Below are 22,424 nucleotides of genomic sequence, written 5' to 3' on the forward strand. Positions count from 1 at the left end.
GGGTGCTCTCCACACCCTCGTCCAGGTCGCTAATGAAGATGTTGAACAGCACCGGCCCAAGAACCGAGCCCTGGGGGTCTCCGCTGCCTACACCCTCCCAGGTTGCTATCAAACCGTCCACCACCGCCCTCTGGGTTCGCTCCTGGAGCCAGTTTGCCACCCATGTGACTGTGCATTCGTCCATGCTGCAGTCCCTCAGCTTGCCCACCAGAATTGGGTGGGACACTGTGTTGAAGGCCTTCTGGAAGTCCAAGAAGATGACATCAGCTTCCTCCATCACATCTAAGCTCTTTGCTACCTGGTCATAGAAAGGGACCAGGTTAGTCAGGCAGGATCGGCCTTACACGAATCCATGCTGGTTACCTCTCAACATCACTTTCCCTGTAGGGCTCTCACAAGTGTGGCCCTTGATAATTTTTTCAAAGACCTTCCCCAGGATAGAAGTGAGACTGACTGGCCTGTAGTTGCCAGGCTCTTCCTTCCTCCCCTTCTTGAAAATAGGGACCACACTGGCCCTTTTCCAGTCCTCAGGGACTTGGCCCAAGCATCAGGAGTCCTGCATAATGATCCCTGACACCAACCAATGGCTCTGCAATGACACCAGCCAATTCCCTTAACTCCACAAACATTTGCTGACCCAACCATTTAATAAGTCCCTATGCTATGAACATTCTGAGTCAAGACAATTTCTCTGTTCTCTCTGAATCCAAGCCATAGGGCAGCATTGGAACATGGTGCTACTGCACATACTGTCTTCCAGCTGAAAGGTAAAACTGAAGTATTGATGACTATGCTTGTCAAAGGCCCCACATCCCATAACATACAGGATGAAACATTAACCCAGGTTGTTCTTGATCGTTCTGTAACAAAAATGTCGGAAAATTGCGAGATAATGGTCCTAGTTCTAACTCACTCACCTGGGGCAAACGTCATAGCTTCAGAACTCTGAAACTCATATCATGCTGGAAATAATCAATCCTTTAACCCGAGTGTTGGAGGATGTGCTTTGCATGTCTGACTGTCATTTTTTCTCTCTGCTTAGGGACTTGTTGCCTTCTACCGAAATGATGGCATCAGCTGACCCAAGACAGATTCATGTAGCTTCCCACCTTGGACCTTCCATCCCCCAGCCTACAAACATGCCAAACATATTGTCCAATCGGGTTTACCCTGGTCCAGGTAACAGCCAGCTGAATGCAACTCCTGAAAATCAGTAGTATGCTACTGAAAAACAGCTGCTGATAGCTACTCATAACATTTGTAACTGATGGGACTAAATGTGTGTAATTCCATTAATCATTATCAAGGAGCATTATGAAAGGGACATGCTTATCAAGCAGAAATCCCAGCCTGTGCCATTATAGGATTTATGACACACAAGATAGAATTTAATGGATATTCTGAGCCTATAAGATCTTCATTCGATTTATTTTTGCGAGAATGTTCCCTCTATTTCCATTCATATTTTTCTAACAATGTGATATTTATCCAAATCTCCCAACCTTAGTGGAATGCAATAACCAGAAACATTTGTCTAAGCGGTGATGCACCTTGTGGTATATATATTTAACTCTTTTTAATAGAATACTGTTTATCTTGGCTGTTTTAAAGGAGCTGTTATTGATCATATTCTCTGATCAGAACCCATTCATTCTGCCTGGAGCTGATCTGTTCCCATGTAGCGGGGTACACATTTAATGGAAGCTTTATTGTTGTATGTTCCTATGGGAATAAGTGGATGCAGTGGTAAACTTCACGGCTTCAGAACTCTGAAAATAATGTTATGCTGAAAATAATCAACAATCAGAGGTTGTATCTTGCAGGTGTTATGTAGGCCTGAGTACAGGGCTCAGGGCAGCTTTTAGAAGCTTCCAAGATGCAGAAACAGGATGTTTTTGGCTTCAGCTTCTCTCCCTGCTGTAGGTTTCTGCCTTTGACATACTACAGATGGATCTGAAGAGTCCTCTGGAGGAAATGCTATTAAAAATTTAATGCAAGTTCAGGGTAGCCAGACTTTAAATAGACTTACATGAAACAAATTGGCTTGCCTTTTCTAAATCATCAGTTATTTACTGAGTGGCTTTTGTACATACTTCAAAGACAGGAGCTGCCACATAAATATCCCTTCTGCCCTGGCCTATGAGGAATATATATGCATGTTCCTGACTAAGGATTGGGCCCTGAAAGCACTTGCTGACTTCATGCTAATTACCACAATAAGTTTAATGAAGTAACAAACATTTATAAGATCTGGCTCAAAGTTATACCAATGATGAGAAAAAATATTTTAAAGCTCATATTTTTAGCATCCCATTAAACTGTCCTTGTAGAGCTTTGGGTGCTTCTATTTGCTTGGCAGAAATGAGAGAATTCTAAGCATTTTTAAACTTTTTTTTTTTAGGATACACTTTTCTCCCACCAGAATCCATGGAAGCTGTGGCCAGGAGGCAGGAGCTGGTTCAAAAGCAAAATATTGCCAGGTAATTGACTCTGTGCTGTGCTCTGAGGTTCATGCAGCAGGCAGAAATGCTTGAACTACAGACTTTTCAATGACCTAATGTTGGTGTGCCTTGTTAAAGGAAATAGCAATACTTATTCAACCATCCAGAATAGTAAGAAGTCCTAAAGATTTCAGGAAGCCTGAAGAGCAGCTAAACTCTGTTAGTCTCCCAGTCTCCTTGTAGCTTTCAGTGGGATATCTAAGAGACAAACCCCCCAGAACAAGTTGGAGATTGTAACTGGATCCAAGCTTTGCAACATGCCCCTGTCTCTGATGTGGACTCCTGGATTCAAACACCTTGATTCTAGAAAGTCTCAGAATAAGGTCTAAGCTTCACAACTTGGTCGCATGACTCATTCCATTTTAAATTCTACAGCTGGTGTTGTGGGAAGATTGGAAACCTCTCCAGCATACACAGTGGCTAGCAGTCCTGCTTAGTAAATGTTGGTGTCAGGGATCATTATGCAGGGTCTGGCAATTTGCTGTGGTTTTCATATAATCAGCTGGTGGCTCAAAAACCTGTATTTCCTTCCCTACACACCACATACTCTACCCTCACCATCAAAACAGGCTCTTAATCCATTCTCTCTGTTGAGCTTTGTAATTTAAAATTGCAAAATGTTATACCAACTTCCTGCATTTATGGGTGCCCAGAACACAGTGGGTGAATTCCCCCAAGAGCTTTGAGTCAAGGCTTATGACAGCAGAAAGAGAATGCCCTAAACAATGACATTCAAAACAAAGACTGAGAGAAGGGAAAATGTAGAAAGAAAATGATTAACAGAAAGGGTTGAAAGGTTGTGGATCTGTCCCCTCAGACCAGGAAGGATTAGCACCATGCCCAGAGCCCATTCAGACTCCTTCCTTCATGAAGCAAACCCCCAAAATAAAATACTTTAAACAAAATCCAGCAAGTAGCTTTCCCCAGACCCACAGACTCCTAGCTACTTTTGCCCCACTTGTGTATGGACAATGTTTGGGGGGGAACACACTACCCCCAACAAATTTCACCCTATAATGCTTCTTCTCACACTGATGTTTTCAGCCTTTATAGAAATTAAATGCTCATCAGGTACTCACCTGACTCCTTCCCACCTGGCTCTACCAACCCCAAACACCTGTTACTGAAGAGCCTGTGCTTCAAAACAGGGCAGGCTGGCCCCAGATGAAAAGGGCAGGTCATCCTGTTACTAGGATAGGATTCAGCAGCATCACACCATAACTCCCTTTTTAAACCTTCCTTTATTTACTTTTCTGTCAAGACTGCTCTCTGTTCATTGCCCAGACTGATTCTACTTTGCTGAATGCCCAAACTATTGAAGTTACATTCTTTACCTTTTACATTTTATATCACCAGGAGGTCCAAAGACACAAGGATTCGGTGTCACTCAGTCTCCATTAGGGAGCTGGTGTGGTGCAGGTGCTAAAGTTCTCAGTTAACTAGTCCAAAGGTTGCCAGTTTAAGGCCATAGCAGAAGTGTTCATGGTATGGGCTGTCAGATTCTAACAAGCTGTGCTAAATGCCTTGTCACAAGGATGTGTGAGGAAAATCTCCATTAGGTACCAGGGTATGACAGCTGTGTGCGTTAGGTCACCCAAGGACCTAGCATGCAGGCACAGAGGCTTCTGCAATCTGTAAAAGAATTCCCCAGTCACACCTTTTCCAGTGTTCTCTGGCCCTTTATTTTCATTAAGATATTAAGGAAACTGTCCTGATCAGTACAAAACTGGTTGACCTCTCCCAATCTCTTTCTCATACGGGAGGCACAATAGAATCTCTTCAAGGCAGGAATGATGGGCAAAGCCTTCCCTGTTTTGAATTTGGGAAGGGTATCTTGGATCTGCTCAGTGTCTGAGCTCCAGTTGGTGCAGTGCAAGGGCTGCCAGGGAGGATCAGACACCTGTTTCTGCATTGGTCTGTCCTCCTGCAAGCCTCCTCTTTACAGAGACAACAGGCAGGGGCTAGCACAGGAGGCCATTCCATTAGCTTTATCTTCAGCTGACCATTAACTGTAAGAATCCAGCCCCATTACAACCTCTTGAGCAATAGATGGGGCCAAGGCAAAATGAAGGACTGTCATGAGATTTTCACTCAGATGGTAATTATTTCTAGAATATCACAGAGGCCTGTAATGTCAGAATAATGCCAAGTCAAATACTTGTCTTTCTTTCAGTTTACTGTCAAGTTTTGCTTGGCAAGCTCAGCTTTTGTTTTTAAGAAATATCTTTAACCTTTATGGATTGAAGTTTTCAAAATGTGAGGTAAATGTAATTGATGCAGCAATATCTGTGCTGAAAAATATTTCATCCACTATTGTTACAAGCAAAATATTTTTTCAGTATTTCTTGTATTACTTTGTGTATTTGGCAGCACCTTGGGTAGAGTCATTTTTACTGTTTCCTCTGCTGTTCATCTGGGTCTTCCATGTCCAGCAACATGGGAGAGGGGGAAAAAAAGAGTGCAATATTTTTCTATTTCAATCTGTTTTTCTATCCAATTACCCTTTGTTTTAACCTGTCACTGAAAAAGAAAAGACAAGAGAACTGATCAGTCCTCATTGCTTACGCTTTCTGCATCTCTTAGAATGGAAATGGAAATGAGTGCTATTTTTCAACAAAAGGAAATTGAGAAAGCTCATCGCAAAGGGCTACTGGGTCTGGAAGCACCTTTCTTGTACCATGGTATGCCAGTTAGCTCAGCTGGTTTCCGTGGTAGGCACCGACTACCTGATGGCCACCTTCCTAGTGACTTATATGTTCATCGAACCATGCTTGATGACCTTCATGGCAACTCTGTGCTCGTGGCGACCAGCCCATACCCTCCTGTGAGCAGTCTACAGAGAGAGAGAGGTCGTCGGCCAGGAAGAAGAGCTGGGACTCACAAAACTGGAGACTGCAACAGCAATGGCAGCAAGAGCCAAACTGAAGACAAGTCTGCTGACTCTGCTTCTGTTGCAGCTGATGATGAGAAAGAAGGCAAGAGAGAAGCAGAAGCTGAGACACCAAGCAAACAGGAACAAAACAAAGCCCATGCTGAGCCTTCTGCTACAGTTGCCAAAAGCTGTAAAGAGTTTGAACCTGGCCTGAGAAAAAGCTGTGCTACTCATGAAATTCCCACTGGAACAAACGTCTGCAGCAGTGCAAATGAGAAGGACTCCAGTAACTCCTGTACAGCCTTTGATGACAAGTACACGTATCCATCTGCACTGACATTCTCAGCACTGCCATATGGATTCCCTCTACCCAGTAACCCACTACTACCTCCAGGTTTGTCAAGTCTTCACATAATAATTTGATGTCATATGAATTGTTTTTAGTTGATTAGCTCTCATTGTTCTCTCTTTATTTTAACCTTATTTCCCAATTTCCAGAATTTTAAAGAAGTTAACTGATTAACCAGTGGTTTGTGCTGCAATTAACAGTAACAATGGCTTGATATATGCCTATGGGTGATGGCAAACAAATGCAATCTCTCCCATTTATAGTGTATTTCCCATGTTGTTTTCCTGGCATGATGATAGTTTTAGTCTTTAAGGCAGTGATGTTCAATACTGCTGAAGCACTCAGGCAAGAGACAGAGTGGCAAAGGGGGAACTTCACAAAACAAACTCCTACAAACCGATGTAATGTTTGTGCTATGCTACTGTGCTGTTGTAACAAGATTACATCACACGTAGATGTGACAATAACACACACCATGTGTTATATCAGGGTCATGCAATCATTCCCTTCAACTCTATTCAGTGTATTCCATACTCTGAGGATAGATGCCAGGGTAGGAAGGATCCTGGCAGCAACTGCCTGCTTGATCAGTGCTTCTTGGTTTGTCAGGTAGCACAGGGAGTCTTCCTATAAATTGCCAGAAATGAAATGTATACCCAAGACTTGAATTCTCTGACAGTCAGCTATAGTCCTCTAAGAGATGTCTCTGTCTCAAACCACAGATTGAGGATTACTGTTAAATGAAGGTATGCTCAGATCTACATCCAAGAACATGCACAAAAGCCAGTCTGTGTCACTACTGAATGAATTCTGCAGCTTGCCGGCAAGCCTTAAACGTGTTTTCTGTCTGCAAAGTAAATGCAGGTTAAGGCAGTGCAAAAATAAACATTATTGCTGCAGTTTCTGAAAGTGGTGCTCTCTCTTTTCCATTCTCTTTCTGCATGTGTTTACAGCAGATCTGGGGTGTGATGACTTGAGGTTAAATAAGGATGTGGACGCATGTAACAATAAACTGTTCCCAAATGTCACTGAATATAGATTTTAAAAAATGTCATTTAACAAAAAAGAAAAAAATAAACCCTTCAGAATCAGAAAGCGATGAGTGACAGCTTCATATTTTGCTTAAGACTTAGCTATGTGCATGTGATTATGTAGCATTGTTAGTGTATGAAGTAGATACTGTAGGTGTGTATAAACTCTTACTAAGCTTTTCCTATTGCTTTGTCAATCAAAATAATGGAAATATTTTTGTTTCTTCTTAAAGGAGGACACAGCCTGATTTTGAATGGAGACGATATTTCTTCCGTTGAAGACATTCGCAAATGGACGGTCAATGACGTATTCAGTTTTATTATTAGTCTCCCAGGTTGTTCAGACTGTGCTCAGGTGATCATTAATATTAAACACATTTACCATACATGTTTAGATCTTTAAAGATACATATCCTGAGTTTAAAGTTCAGATAATATTTAGCTGGGATTGCAGCCATGTAATAAAAGACAGTTCCTTTCTTAAAGAAACTGTGGTGTTGATTAATGCTCTTTGGTATGGATAAGGGGATAAGTGACATGGGAATAGTTAGGGGAAGCATAAGGACCCCATCCAATGCCTTCTCCCCAGTCTCCAGGAGAGCACTTTGCACAATTTGGGGACAGACAGAAGCAGCCTTTTTTTTTCTTAGGACATTCATGTAACCAACCTACGATTTCAGTAGTCAAGGGATGGTGAAATTACTCATTCCATTTTCCTCTGAAAGATCACTTGCAATATAAACAGAAGGCTGTACATTTGCATATTCATAGATAAAGAAAAGACGAGTGTAATAAAAGCCTCCTTTATTGATCACAAAATACTTACTTTCACTAAAATAATGAAACTAAATAATGCTTCAGTGTTATCATGTCAGGGCTTATTGAGAATCAGTAGATATGTTTCAAGTAGAGATGCTGATAGCCACATAATCCCAAAAATGAGAGGTGAAGCTATTATTTATTGGATTAATATTGTGGCGGTCAGCAGTCCTGAGCGCCAGTGCTAGATGATAAGCTCGGGCGAACAGGCGGGGGCTAGCGGGGCAGAGACGGCACTGATGCGTAGTGGTTGCAACATAGTTTTATTACTTACGCTTGTAGGGAGCGTAGGTTTCAGTTGTAATCTTTTGTTAAACAGAACGATTGAACCCTAAGTTGAAAACAACTAACTGAACTAATAAAGTAAAATAAAGTAGAACAGAATAGAACGGAGTAATCGGAGTAGAATGGAGCGGAATGAGGAATGAAGTAGAATGACAGCTGACGGAAACAAGTCTACTGAACACAAGCATGCAGGGATGGGGTACGCCGGGAACAGCAGTGGCAGAGAGACAGGGTTCACAGGTGGCCAGCCTGTGAAGTAGCCCAAGGTCTTAGCGGGTCTCTGGTCTCCGTGGGACTCTGGGGTGGTCTCTGAGCTACTCTCTGAGAGTCTCTGTCTGGGCGGAAACTCAGTTGGCTTAAATACTTCTTAAACAGCCAATCACACGATGCCTTTTGTGGAAAGTTCTAGTTGATTACATCATGGCTATCTGCTAGTGCATGACTGGGCATGCGCGCTCTGTCAAATTGAATACCTTATTAATCACACACTGGCCATGTGCGTGGCATGTGTCTGAACATGCGCACTTACTTTAAGGGCTGTCTACCTGCATGCATGTTGGTGCTTGTCTCTCTTAACTTGGTAACTCTTAACTTTGGTGTCATCAGCACCTTTTAACTTTTGGCTCTGACAAATATAAGCTGAATTACTTTAATAGTTTTGTTTTCCACTTTTATTATCTATGTATACTGATTAAGATAGAAAATAGAAATGGTAAAGCCTGCTCTAACAAATTGTGACAATAATTTCCTTGTTTGATAAGTTATTTAAAGATCATGCCATTGATGGAGAAACCTTGCCACTGCTCACAGAAGAACATCTTTTGGACACAATGGGATTAAAACTTGGCCCAGCACTAAAAATTCGATCTCAGGTACAGTGGCTAAATACAATCAAATTCCAAACAGTTGGAGAATGAAAGATTTGTGAGTCATACGAAGCATTTGAGTTGAACCTCTTTTGACTTTTCCAAGTTATATTTTTCCATTCACAAAATATCTGAAATAATATTGTGACCTGATGCACTGCCCACTCCAGGTGGACAACAAATTAGATCAAGTTAAAGACTGCCTATGAATGATTTCTTGAAAAAGACAGTAACTGGAGTGAGTACCTTTGGGAATGTCAGGATCCACAGCCAAAATCATAGCATGGATTGAAATTAGAAATGAGAAGGTATAATTGACTAAACAAACCTATCTCCTCTCATTCCTTCCCTCCTCTGGCCACTGAGGGTGGTTCTCTACTATACACTCTCCAGCGTCTCTCATTGTCTTATTAGACCTGTCTTCCTTTACTTATTATCGTTAGCTTTCATTGTTGCTATCTTATGCATGCTAAAGAGCACCACTACAGGGAATGTGGCTCACCTTCCCCTAAAGGTGGTGCAGGGCACAGCCAAACACATTCAGTAAATGAGCATGGCCAGTTTAATTCAGAAATGTGGGGGAGGGGCAGTCAAAGAAATTTCAGATTTTTTGCTAACTACGATACCTGTCTTTGTGAGATGGCTGGAGTACCCCGCCAGAAGGCTCTCAGGCCATGTCTCCATCCACCTGTAGATAATCTGGCGTTGAAATCAAATGCAATGTTAAGCTGGTCATTTAATAAACCAACATTATTTGTAGACGCAATCACCATAATTGGTTTTGTCTTTAAAGGTGTCTCGACGTCTAGGAAATGCATTTTGCATGATGAATCTTCCTCTGTCAATGCCCCTTCCTTCTACTACAGGCAAACCATCAGATCAGCCCTCCGACATGACCTCCCCTGTGCACTGCAATAGCAGTGGTGATACTCTAGGTAGTCCCTGCTCACTGGACCCAGAAACTTCAAAAACAGTGGAGCAGCTTGTTTCAGAAGGCAGGGAAAATCCATGCGACACAGCTGGAGCCCAGGCTGACTTCCAGATGGTCAGTTTTCAGAAGAGTTGAGTTGGGTGCAAGATATGCAGTGTTTTTATTAATAAATGTAGAATTGATATGTTACAAAGAGTTTGAAGGTACATCTGAAGTTTTTGTGAAATTTGGGGATGGTGAAATCTCCTGTAAATGCAGCAGGATTCAGTTCGATACTTTAAAAACATTTTCTTTAGAAAATGCAAAAACAGTGCAATTAGTTTCAACTGCAATTCCTTCAGTTGAACATTAATATAATTAAAATCTAACTCCCTTATCTTCACTAAAATCTAGCAGGGATTCAAAGCGTGCTATCTTAGGGCTTGATCTCCAAGTGTGAGAAACTTGACGGGGAGAAAAAAAAGGGATGGCACAGTGCTTTTGCTCAAAATCTTTTAGCATTTCCCAGAGCTAAACACTGTTTCTACTGAATCCCATGGCAAAACTCTGATAGAATTCAGTGGGAGCATGTGGGTATAACCGCATACAACAGAGAAATGAGCACAAAGCACTGCAGTTTGAGTAAGTTTTAATGCCCTAACTGTGAATATTGGGGAAGTGGAGACAGGCAGAGCCTGACACAGGCATGGGCAAATTGGGAGGCTGCCCGGACAGAAAGGGTAAATTACTGAAAATGGTAATTTTGTTGTTGTTGTCCAATTATTGTTATAATTATCTCTGATAAAGAGGGGCCCGATACTAAAAGTTTGCCCGGGTCCACCAGGAGTCAAGATATGGTATTGGAGGCAGGATGTGGACATAAGAATGATACATGTAACTGCCATGCCCTTTAGTCTGAGATACGCCTGCTAACATGCTTGAGCCCTGTGTCACCTGACTGATTGAGCTTAGGAGGAAACAAGAATAGAGGCTGTTTTGAAGACAGCCAGAGAAACAGCAATGCTTTCCATAATTCATATAGCCAGCTGGCTCAGGCTCCCAACCACCACTGGGCTCAGGATCCTTGCTAGCTAGACTGCAATAGCACCTCTTTCCCATGTCTTAATTCACCCAAGGAGGCCCTGCATTAAAAAGCACGTTCTGCTCAAGAGCACACATCTCAAATGCACCTCGCCTTGCAGGAGGTTATCCATTTCAGACCCAGTCATCTGTGGTGTGCACCAATATGGTGTCCCATTGCTTTTATCACTCAAAAGCAGTGAAGTCATAAAGCCAAGGCTTTAGAAAGGGATAAATCCCACAGAATTTTCTGGTAGTTCCTATGTGGATTATTCTTGGGTCCCTCTTTATTGGTTTTGGTCACACATTGTTCCCCCCATTCAGACTTTGATGATTCTCTAGTGTTCACTTCCATTCCCATCTTCCTCGCTGCCGAAAGAAGTCCTTACTTCAGGAAACTCCACAAATATTTTGGATAAAATGAAATGTTTAAGCTTGAGGCTTGACAAATTTTGGATGTACCATATGTTAGTAATGTAAAGTCCCTTCCCCCTACTTTGTGACTTTGAGTAATTAAACACCAGGAGGAATGCTGATGTTAAGCTAATTAATGTTTAATTACTATATGTTTTTCATTTGCCTTTTAGATTGTGGGCACCTGGTTTTTTGTTTTATCTTGGGATAAATTAGTCTATGTGTTTGGTCATGTGACTCATGTGTTTGTGCATCAGAAAATAATTTAATATAATGCTATCAGTAGAAACTATATGAGAATGCTTATCTTATTTGATTGTATGGTTCATACAGTGTGGCCTTGATAGCAAAATAATTATTTTTGTATTCTCTTCCTGAATCAGCAAAGATTTGTTCTAAAAAGTGTAGGAGCATGAGGGTGCTTTCAGTGGGGTTTTTATCACTGACTGCTTTCTAGAACTGATACATGGTTTTTATATATTCCTCTACAATACAGAGTATGCTACATATGATGCTAATTATAATATGTAGAGCCTACATACTAAAATATAATTTCCAGTTTTAGTATAATTCAATAAAACCCATTACATCCTAACAATGCAAGTATGAGATATATTACTAGAAAATAGGCAGAAAAATACCCTAAACTTGTCACATTTGCAATACTAAAAATATTTATAGAAATGCCAATGGACACTAAGGATTCATCTATACATGTGCTTTAATGTTCAGTAGACTATTTTAGTGCCCATTAAAGCATCACATAAAAAACCATGTCATTACATTAACGGGCAGTAAAATAGTCTACTGCAAATTAAGCGTAACTAAAAACACATGCAAATGCACTATCGTGTATTAGCGCAACCTAATGTGCATTAATTTAGTACTTCACATTGGAGATACTAAATTTAATTTGCATTAAAAAGGCGCATTAATTCACACATAGTTATGCCCAGAATCTGCCAAATTGAATCCTGTTCTTAATTCTATTGAAATCAATGGGATCCATGGATTACAAAGAGAAAAAAATATAATCTAAAGAAAATAATGTCTTAATCTGGGATTTAAAAGATCTTAATTTGTTCCTTAAAAATAAGACATTTCCCTGAAACTAAATGCCTATTATTTAAAAAATTACAGAAGCCATAACACCTAAATATAATTCCATAAGAATCTCTATAGAAAGCCTCAGTAGGAGATATTAATCCTAAACGACAATCAGTTTGCTGGTTAATGTTTCTCAAATAGTTTCAGAAAGTGTGATTTACATGTTTTTCAATAGTCCTTTCATACTTGTTCATGGCTAAGAAAAACTTTTTGAGAAATGATGGGGGTGTTGTTCAGTGTTTTTTATGAAATACTTTTAAAAATACTTTAAACACTTTTGGATAAAAAGCCAAAATCTACTAGTAGGTTTGTAGTCTGCCTGATCTTTTTTAAATCTGCTATTCTACTAAGTAACATCTAGGATTACTAGGTGCCTGTCTGCACTAGATATAAATAGAGTAAGATTTTTTTCCTCGTATTCTTTAATTTGTGAGTTAGTTTAATTTCTTGAGTTAGTTAAATAAGAGTCAGTTTTCCCTTTCTGTTAGTATAGATTTTTCACACAGCAACAGGGAAAAGGAAAATATTTGCTAAAAATAACAAAAAGTGGTTGTTAAAAATGTTAGGGAGACTTAGATACAGGTATAGGACCTGAAGTTATTTTAAGAGATTTATCTTTTTGTAAAAATGACTAAATGTTTTTGTTGACCATGTCCCTTTATCTAATTAAACACAATTAATTCAGTGGTTTCCAAACTGCTTCCTACCTTCTCTTTATTGTGTATTATTCTACTTGTGGTTTAATTTTAGGTTGCAAGACTTCCTACTAAATGCTTACGGAAAAGCCTTTCTGTTTTCCTCTTATGGGACAAAGAGGTTTACAGTCTTCTTGAACTCTGCCAGTGTGGATGGGTAGATCTCTGCTATGCGCTTAGGTGAATCAACCACAAGATGTCATTACAAAGTTACAGTTAGCTAAACTAAACTGACTTCCTTCTCAAATTGAGCCCAACCCCTTTGCAGCATTAGTTACTTACTAAGAACAAATAGGGAGAAGTCAAACATTTTTGAAGAAACTAGAAAGAAACTTGACTCGGTATCTTGTGTCCATGGGAATTTGCCCTGAGAGTTAAGATTAGGATCTGAATCTGCGGACTTATACCTACCTTTGTAAATGAATTTAAACCTGAACAATTATGCAGGTGGGGAAAGTTGGGATCTGAACTGTGCATTGGGGGTGGGGGGGGGGAAGAAATAGGAGAATATTTTACACACATTGGATTATTCTGCACATTGCTAGAAAAATAATTTATTCTTTTCCTATGCTTGAAGGAAGGAGTAGAGAGGCAGCTAACAGTGTTAGCTGCACCTTTAAACTAACTAAAAAATAAGAGGAGAAGTATCACTTAGGCTAAGTACAGACAGTCAAAAAGCCTGAGGCTGAATCTATTCAATCTTTGCAGGTTAGTCTAAGCTGCACAGACTGAACTAATAAGCAAGAGGACAAATACTCACTTTTGAATCCAGAAATGCAGCCACATGCCTGCAGAGACCCAGGCCAGGAGCAAGAGGGCACTAGAACATACCTCCTTGCTTGGCTGCAGTAAACCTAGCTTGGGCCAAACCTAGCCTACCCATCCTGTGAGGGAGGGATTTGCCCAAGAGGTGCAAAGCATCCTGAGATTCTGGGGGGCTATGAGTGAACTTGAATCTGGAGGGGATCTGGGACAGTAGTTCAACAAACTGATTTAACCTAAATCAGTTAAGTCTGATATTACATCCATCCAGGTTTATCTTAAACCAATTTCAGCCATTTTGAAAGTGGTTTATATGCACTGAACTTTTGTTTTGTTATAGATTTGAACTGGTTTCCCATCACTTATACTGGTTTATATATAATTTCTTACAGAAGCCAAAACGAAGTAAAGTCAGCATTGCAGGGTAGCAATCAGTGGTGGGTGAGATAGGAAAGAAAGGAAAGGAACTCATATAAACAGATACAAGCCACTGTATTTCTGTGGAAGGAAATATAACTCATACTAAATATTTCCTTCCAAGATTTCCTTGCAAGCTGCTGGAATAAGAATGGAAAGTGAAAGAAATTGTTAACAGCAACAACAGACAAAGCCACAACCCTTGCTGTGTTCATCAGATTATTTGTATATTAAACATAAGAGGCTTTATTGTTTTGCAATACCTACACATTCTCTCTCTATTTTAAAGAAACATTCCTGCTCCGCTAAGGTGTTTGCTAGTAATCCTGGATATGTAATCTACATTAGCTGAACTTCCTAACTCGTTGTTTCACTGCTGTGTTCCTTTGTTCTGATAGCTCACCGAAATTCAAATGGAATGCAGATGATGTACCCGAATATATATGATACCACTAGAAATGTTTTACTTAACATACATACCATATTAGGCTGCAGTAAAATGGTTAATGAAAGGGATTATGTTTTTTGCAACATGTTTTATATACATCTGAATTATTTTGCCTGTCTGCACTAGATGTGAAATATCCTAGGGATAAGGATCACAATTTCTTGTTTGAACAGGGCCAAGCCCAATGACAAGATATAATAAATAAGAAGTCACAATAAATGCACAGAAAATGATTTTGTGCTATGAATAATTGACTTAACAATACTTCTGACAGAGGAAGAAATAGAATTTGGAAGAGATTGAGGTCCAGCAATACCAGTCCTCCTGTCCTAGGAATGCAGGATTTGATTATGTGAAACATCCCCATGTGAGCTAAATGATTCATTTCTCAATATTCCAGAAGATAATGAAAAATTTCTAAAAAATACTCTGAGTAGGTACCAGGAAGGGGGAATTCCCACATGGCCTCAAATCAATCATCATAATCCAATGAATTAAAGCAAAATTTGCCAGCTAATATCACAAGCCATTTGTATTTCCAGCAAGACAGGGTCCAAAAAATATACATTGTTTTAATCCTAGAATTATGACTTCTTTCAGAGTTTCAGCACAACATAGAATTCAAAATTATAACTTTTTGTTCTCTTCTACCGTTAGAGCAGGGGTTGTCAACCGGGGTGTACACATACCCCTGGGGGTACTTGAGAAGGCCCTAGGGGGTTTGCACAGGTATGTGGGGTCAGAGTGTTGCCATGCATCATGCTGTGCTGCCGTGCAGGTGCTGCCTGCCTGACCACATGTCGGGAAGCTCACACATGGCAGCTTCCACCATTCCACGTTTGGCTGCCCTCCCCCACCCCCAGCTGCGTTCAGCCGCATGCTCCACCCCCCATGCCGCATTTGGTTGTGCGCTACCCCTCCCCTACCACATCTGGCCACTGGGGTACACTGATCCAGGAAGGCTGAAAACCCCTGACTGAGAGGATAGATCACCTGTCACTTTTAACTCACATTTAATCTTTCTTATAGCCTAGGCTGTTCTTTTGTTGTTACTTAGTTCGGACAGATGCTTAGTTCAGACAAGTCCGTTAGGTCCCCTTTTGGTATTCCAGTATGATTCCCCCTTAGTTCCTCTACAAATTCCATATAAGCTTACACTTACACTCAACATTCTATAGCCAAGACCATGCATAACTTTGATCAGTTCAGAAGTTGCATTTATCATTTATTATTTATTTACATCTATGACATTGCCTACTTATTTGGTTCTAATTCAGAAACTGAATGTTCCTTCAAATATTTTACATAAAATTACCCAAAAACAGACACAGCACTTTCCATGGGACAGCCCTCTAACGCTTATAGGGAGTGTCTCCATGTGCAGATTTAAGGTGCATTAGCCATTTTTAAGGCACATTAAGTACACATGTGCACCCCTAATGCACCTTAAAATTACAATATTAGGTTATTTGCACCTGCAAAAGCAGGTATCAAATTTAGGTGCAAATAGCTAAAGCACCTTAACATATGTATTCACACGTTAAGGCTCATTAATGCTGTATATGTTGACTGACTTGGGACTAACTGTAGTTTCAAGTTGGTCCACAAACCATATTAATGTGCCTTAGCACGTGCACATGTAGAGGCACACCTAAATAGCTTTCATGCGCATTAAGCAAATGTGCATTAAGTTTAAGTGCATGGAAAAGCATGTGTAGACAAACCCATAATGACATAACTTCCCTTGTCTTATTTGTAATATTATTTCTGATGCAATTCAGGAACTCAATTTTCTACAGCTAAATATCACATTCCTCTCTTCATGTTACTCTTAAGCTGAAACCCTGTGTGAATTCCACCGTCTACATGTAACTGTACAAGCTGTTTTAAGATTCTTAGGATCAAAGCACCACCATTTATAGATGCACACATTAAAATCTACCGGTCACTGCAATTTGAAATTCATAGGTGTAGCAGGAGTGCCGCTTTCGCAGCCTCTCTTGGCGCGCGTCTCCAGCCTCCTGCAATGGGCCGATCGCCTGCTTACTCTCGCCTGCCACATCTTGATCTTGCTCATAATTGATGAATGTTTTAAATTAGCAGGAAGCTGCCCATTTTTGTGCGCCCCGATGACAGGGGGCACCGTCTGCGGCTCCTTTTCCTCCCCTGCACCGCAGCCCAAGCCTCGCAGATGGTGTTGGTGTGATCTCTCTAGGGCCATGGTATTAGGTCCCGGCCCTTTGCTTGCCTTCGGGGCTCCTCGATGCCCTTTCTCACTCCTGGGGCCCCTCACTGTCCCCTCCCTCTGAGCTCCTCACTGCCCCTTGATGCTGGGGGTCTTCACTGCCTCCTAACTCAGGGGCTTCTCAATGCCCCCTAGTCAGGACTCTTCGGTGCCCCTAACTCCGGCGCTCCACACTGGCCCCTAGTCAGGACTCTACACTGGCCCCCACCTCCGGGGCTGGGCCAACATACCCCCAAACAAAGCTGTACCCACACGACACTGCCCACCGGGCACCAGGAGTCCCCGATTTACTGGGGAGCTCCCGTGAGGCCTCCTCACACCCCTACAGCCTCACCTAGTCCTCCGGTTGAGCAAAAAACACAAATGCAAAGCCCCCAGGCTACAACATAAAAACTAGACCCTTCTGGTCCAAAACAATTAGAAACCTGTCCTTATGAGAGAGAGAGAGCGCGAGAGCAAGAGAGCGCTCATCCACCCTCAGCAGGGACCAGGGTGTTCCAACCATCCGAGCTCTCCCCTTGCCCAAGCCGAGCTCCTCCTCCTTCAGCTGCTGGAGGGGAACTGCCCTCCTGGCCTTCTGCCTGGGCTTAAGAAGGGCTAAGCTCTGCCCCTTTCTGGCTCTAGGCTTCCCTGGTTGCTAGGGCAACCAGCACCTGCTCAGTCCTAGTGACTGACAGCTGTGCTTCCCCTTTTCCGCCACTTGGGGTCTCTCCTGAGCCATTTCTACTCTCAGTGGCAGGACACCTGAGAGCCCTGCGACAATAGGATATACCACAAAATTTACAGACTGAATGTTATATCTCATGGGGTGCTACCCCACTGTCTTGTACTTATTTTCTTGGTCATAGGTATACAGTCTATCATATTGCCTCCAAATAAAAATATGAAATTATGTATTTATCTTGTATATTTATGATAAAAATATTGACCAAGATAAACAAAAATAAAAATAATTCCCCACCTTTAATATGTGAATTTTATATTCCATCACAATCAGGTCCTTGAGGTAAAGGATACAAAAATAGATCCTCTGAAGGTCAACAACCTCTGGCCCTAATAGAAGACCAGAGACGATATGTTCAAGAAACAGTGTTCCTAACTCCAACTTCAATATTAGTTCAAAACTAAGGAGATACTTGACTGACTTCACCATTCTAAACAGCAAACAGCATGGAGGTACCATTTCAAGCAGTCAGCACCATGACCAAACAAGGACCAAAGATTTATAAAACATTGCTAATATCCCAATTTTTGGGGAGATAAGTAAAGCAGTCTTTAGAAAACAGGTGTTAAATTATCTTTGTAGATGGGCAGATGCATCCCACACCACTTACAGAGTTATTTCATAAGGATTTTCCTGTTACAGAGTATACTGCAATCTCAGAGGATGAAGAAAAACAGAAAGATCTAAAGAAATGTCTACAGATTTATCAGCTGTAGATTAAAAAATCCCCAAAAAACAGATTAGACAGTAGGCATCATCTCAGGATTCAGAAGCAAATGAATATCCAAAAGTTTCCAATGCCTGAGCCATGAAGTCTTTGACAAAGGTCTGTCAATGCTTCTTCGTCATGGAGACAAGTACTGCCCCTGTCATATCTTGTAGATGTCTTACCATCCTAGCAGCATCAGCAACTTGTTTATACTGAACTGTCAACTCCCCACATTCTATCTGATTTAGGAAAGCATAGACAATGTGATATCTAAGTTCAGTTAAAATGCTCAGTATGCTTGTATGTCACATGAATGTTGATGGCACTATAGATCACAAATTTTCACCATGCTCTTTTAGTAGTCTCACATATTATACACATTCACTGGAACAGCAACAAAATAGCACACTGTGAAAACCCATACAAGAGTTTTAGGCTTGATAAGCAATTATTTAAACCCATAACTCAGGATATCTGAGAAGCCTGAAACTTCTTAAGAATGATTTCCATATGCCCTCGCTAGGATCTGTGGGTATATCATTAAAACTTTACATTGCCTTGACTATTTCTAGATTATTAACCAAGGAGACTTGTGTAGCCTTTCTGCCAGAATCAGGCCCAAAGCCAGATTGAAATCGATCAATGAATCTGGCATAATATAGTCTGGACAAACTATGGTCTAGTTCATTTTTAAATAAGGGGTTTCTTTTTGTATTTCATCTATACTTGTAATGCAAAATACAATATGCATTTCAAAAGATATTGATATTTAATGTTTTGGCAAATGTACCTTTATTACTTATTACATTTCTCAAAGCTGTTTTGATATGGAGCATTACTGTTCACACTGTGATTAAAGACTCCTTTTCTATGCATTGATGCACTAGTTTTAAAACAGCTGGTAAGTCTTGAGGTGCCTGTGATATGCAGCAAGCGGTGTTAAAATATCCCCTTAAAAAGAAAGCAAAGCACTCGAAAATGAATGTCACTGCAACACCCAGACACCACAGGTAACCTGTGAAATGTACCAGAATGTTACTTGTAATTGAAAAGGATGATTCGGGATATACTTGAAACAAATTGCTAACATGATTAATCCTTATCTATATTTAACCCTTGTCTTGCAAAGCAACATTCCTTACATTGTAAGTGGTAAAGTCCAGGGGCTGTATTAAGTGGCAAAGCCTTTGGGGCCTCAGCGTTTTGTCTCTTCTACTCTGTCCACATCAGGCAGGACTGAAGGGAGAACTTTGCATGCTTCTTTGGCAAAGGCTGGGATGCTGTTTATGTGTTTCTTTAGTTTTCCTCCAGTCCTGGAAGGTATTGCCTTAAAACTTTTCATCTAGAAGGTACTCCATTTGGTCTTTAAGGCTTCTGAGAAAGCATATTTGGCAGAATCTTCCTGATAAGTCACTCAACTATTCAACTCCAGACATTTTTTAATGATTTTTTTAACAAGCACTGTTTACTGCAGTGCTTCTTCAAAACAGCACTGCTACCATCAGCTTCCAAACAGGACAGAAAGCAATGCAAAATGAAATGCTGTCCAAGAAGATATAAGTTTCAAAGTGTGGCCTTTTTATCTGAAGTTGGGGAGACTCTCATTTTCACATTCAAAAAGGACATTCTTTCATTGTTCTGACAGGCACATCTACCTCTGACAGATGAACACTTCCACCAAGGGCCCTTGGTGAGAATACTAACCAACAGTGAGAGAAGAGGAAACAAGCCAGGGACACAAAGTCCCCAAAAGTGATGCCCATCTGAAATATCAGAAAACAAAGGAAGAATGTGTGAGAATGAAGGAGCAAACAATGCTGGATGAGTTCACAGCCAAAAATGGGGGAAAAGAGAGCCACTGTTCAGATCATCTTTTAGATAGTCCTTTATGGCTCTGAATTCAAAGAGTTCATATAATTTTACCCTCAACCACAACTTGTTAATGTTTTTGCACAAATGCACTTGCACCAGTCTTCACTCAGAACTCAAATTCATTTCCATGTAAGCAAGCAGATGGAGTGCTTTCCTGTGGTTTGCTACTTGTTTATTCCCTTTTTCCTGTTTATTTGTTATAATAAAGTGGTTTGTTTGGATGCAGCTTATGCAGGTGCTTGCTGAAAAGCACATCAATAGGAAGTTGAGCATCGGCACTGAAATATGGTTGCAAAATTTCACAATTGTATAATTATCCCTTAGAAGCTCTGAACCCCCTGCAAGGATGTGGACATATGACTCATCCTGAACCTCCCTTGGCTAGGTGAACAGTCCCTAATGAAGATGGGTGTACATTCTGGCTGTATGTACTGAACTAGAAAAACAGTCATGTCAGCTCCACTCCATATGAAAATACTTGATGGGTGCTTCTACACAAGACATTACTGTGCAGTAGTTCCTTGTAAAAGCAAGTACTAAATAAATGTGCAGTAACTGGAGCCACTGTGCTGTAGCACTGGTGAATGCCTTTTAAGTGATGCTATGAGGCTATTGAGCAGTAGCATCTTGGCATGGTTTTTGCCATGGGACACTACTGTGCAGTAGCATCTTGGCATGGTTTTTGCCATGTGATGATACTGCACAGTCAGCATCTCATTTAGACACACCCACTGATACTATTAGGGCAAAGCAGGCCATAATAATACAAGCACAATTTGCCATACTGATAGAGATGGTTTTCCAGGCAGCCCTACCTGGCCTTCAGCCTGTCAAATGCACATTCCTTCAGCACTGTTAAGTCCGAAATTAAACCTTGTGTGCCAGGCCTCTGAATCAGGGCATTTTTTCATAACCTGTGGCAAAAGAGAGTTAATAGGGTTTCCCAAAATAAATGAGCATAGAGAGATACAAAATTCATAACAATGCCCCACCAGCAGTTAAATATCCTGGTGTCACACACCTCTCTGGTATGTCCAACTGTTGTGTTGAGGAACCTAATGAATCTGCCTTACTAATTGACTATAGCTTCAGGATGATGGACTTTATGTTTGTAGTTAACATATTCACTTATTTCTACCCTAGACCAAGCTTTACTGAAGAAGTAACAGGTTTCTTCTAAGGAGAGAGGGCAGGGTGGCACTTTAGGGTAACTAAGTGGTTCAGAGGCATAGCCTACTGTCAGATACTCTTATTTTGTAGTATCTGAAAAGGTAGATGTAGGCTGTAGCCTTCAAAAGCTTTTGCCTCTGAACCAGTTACACCTCTTAAGATGTCACCCTGCCCTACTTGCTGCTTGGCTTCAGATGAACATGGATAACTACCTTCCTTGTAAGAGAATGTAATCATTACATGGCCATTTGTCACTATGCTGTAGGTCAAGTCATATTTCTACCTGCCAGCCTCCCAGCTTTGTTTTGCGCTCTTGCACCACTTTACTGCCACATCATAGTTGTTATTTTTGGCTGTCTGTGAGGTACAAACCTACAAAACCTTTCACAAGAAAGCAAAAACAACCGCCTCAACTTCCACCGGCCTGCTTTATTACTCCAGGAGGTGAGCCCATGAAATCATTATAAAACAGCACTATTTTTTTTAACAAAATACACCTCATGTTAACTTAACTGAGGGTAATTAGGGAAACATCCTATAAAATAATTAAAATCATGAAAAAAGAATTCAAATGTCATTTGAATGTTGTTTACAACCCCCTTGGTTATGCATGAGATTGATTTGTAGCTTGTGTGGACCTTTCGCCCCACAATGGCAAAGCCAGAAACTTTTTGCCCAGATGGGAAAGGTGGGCAGGATTCAGGGGCCAGGATTGTTCCTGAACTGCCTTTTTTTGGACAAAGCCCAGCAGTTACTGCTTCAAAAGGCTCCAGGCCAGAGGGACACGCCGCGCGGTACCTACCCCCAGGGCAGAGTGCAGCAGGTGAAGCAGGAGCCAGGATGAACCAGTGCAGGCCACACACGCTGGCAGCAAAGGCCTGCAGGCACCGAGCCCCCGGGACACGGCAGCACCTGAGCAAACGGGCACCAGGGTGGGGCAGAGAGACCCAGCACCTGGCCTGACTTGTGACAGGAGTTTGTGTGTGTGGGATGACACAAGAAGAGTGTGTTGGGGGGTGACACAACAGGAGTGTGTGTGTGTGGGGGGGGTGACACGAGAAGAGTGTGTTGGGGTGACACAACAGGAGTGTGTGGGGGGGGTGACACAAGAAGAGTGTATGGGGTGACACAACAGGAGTGTGTGTGTG

The 22,424-nt window shown here is 41.2% G+C and overlaps 1 protein-coding gene across 1 annotated transcript in view; it reads left to right on the forward strand.

Moving 5' to 3' along the window:
- Window positions 1-9,789, forward strand: part of SAMD7 (sterile alpha motif domain containing 7) — a 13,279-nt gene extending 3,490 nt beyond the window's left edge. The window contains exons 3-8 of the mRNA XM_019532517.1: window positions 1,043-1,179; window positions 2,402-2,480; window positions 5,085-5,767; window positions 6,987-7,108; window positions 8,619-8,729; window positions 9,517-9,789. Of these exons, the coding sequence (XP_019388062.1) occupies window positions 1,043-1,179; window positions 2,402-2,480; window positions 5,085-5,767; window positions 6,987-7,108; window positions 8,619-8,729; window positions 9,517-9,789 (1,405 nt within the window). The remainder of the gene's footprint in view (window positions 1-1,042; window positions 1,180-2,401; window positions 2,481-5,084; window positions 5,768-6,986; window positions 7,109-8,618; window positions 8,730-9,516) is intronic.
- Window positions 9,790-22,424: the final 12,635 nt, after the last annotated feature.

This window comes from Crocodylus porosus, unplaced genomic scaffold, assembly GCF_001723895.1.
Source record: "Crocodylus porosus isolate Cpor-Errol unplaced genomic scaffold, CroPor_comp1, whole genome shotgun sequence".
Taxonomy (NCBI): Eukaryota; Metazoa; Chordata; order Crocodylia; family Crocodylidae; genus Crocodylus; species Crocodylus porosus.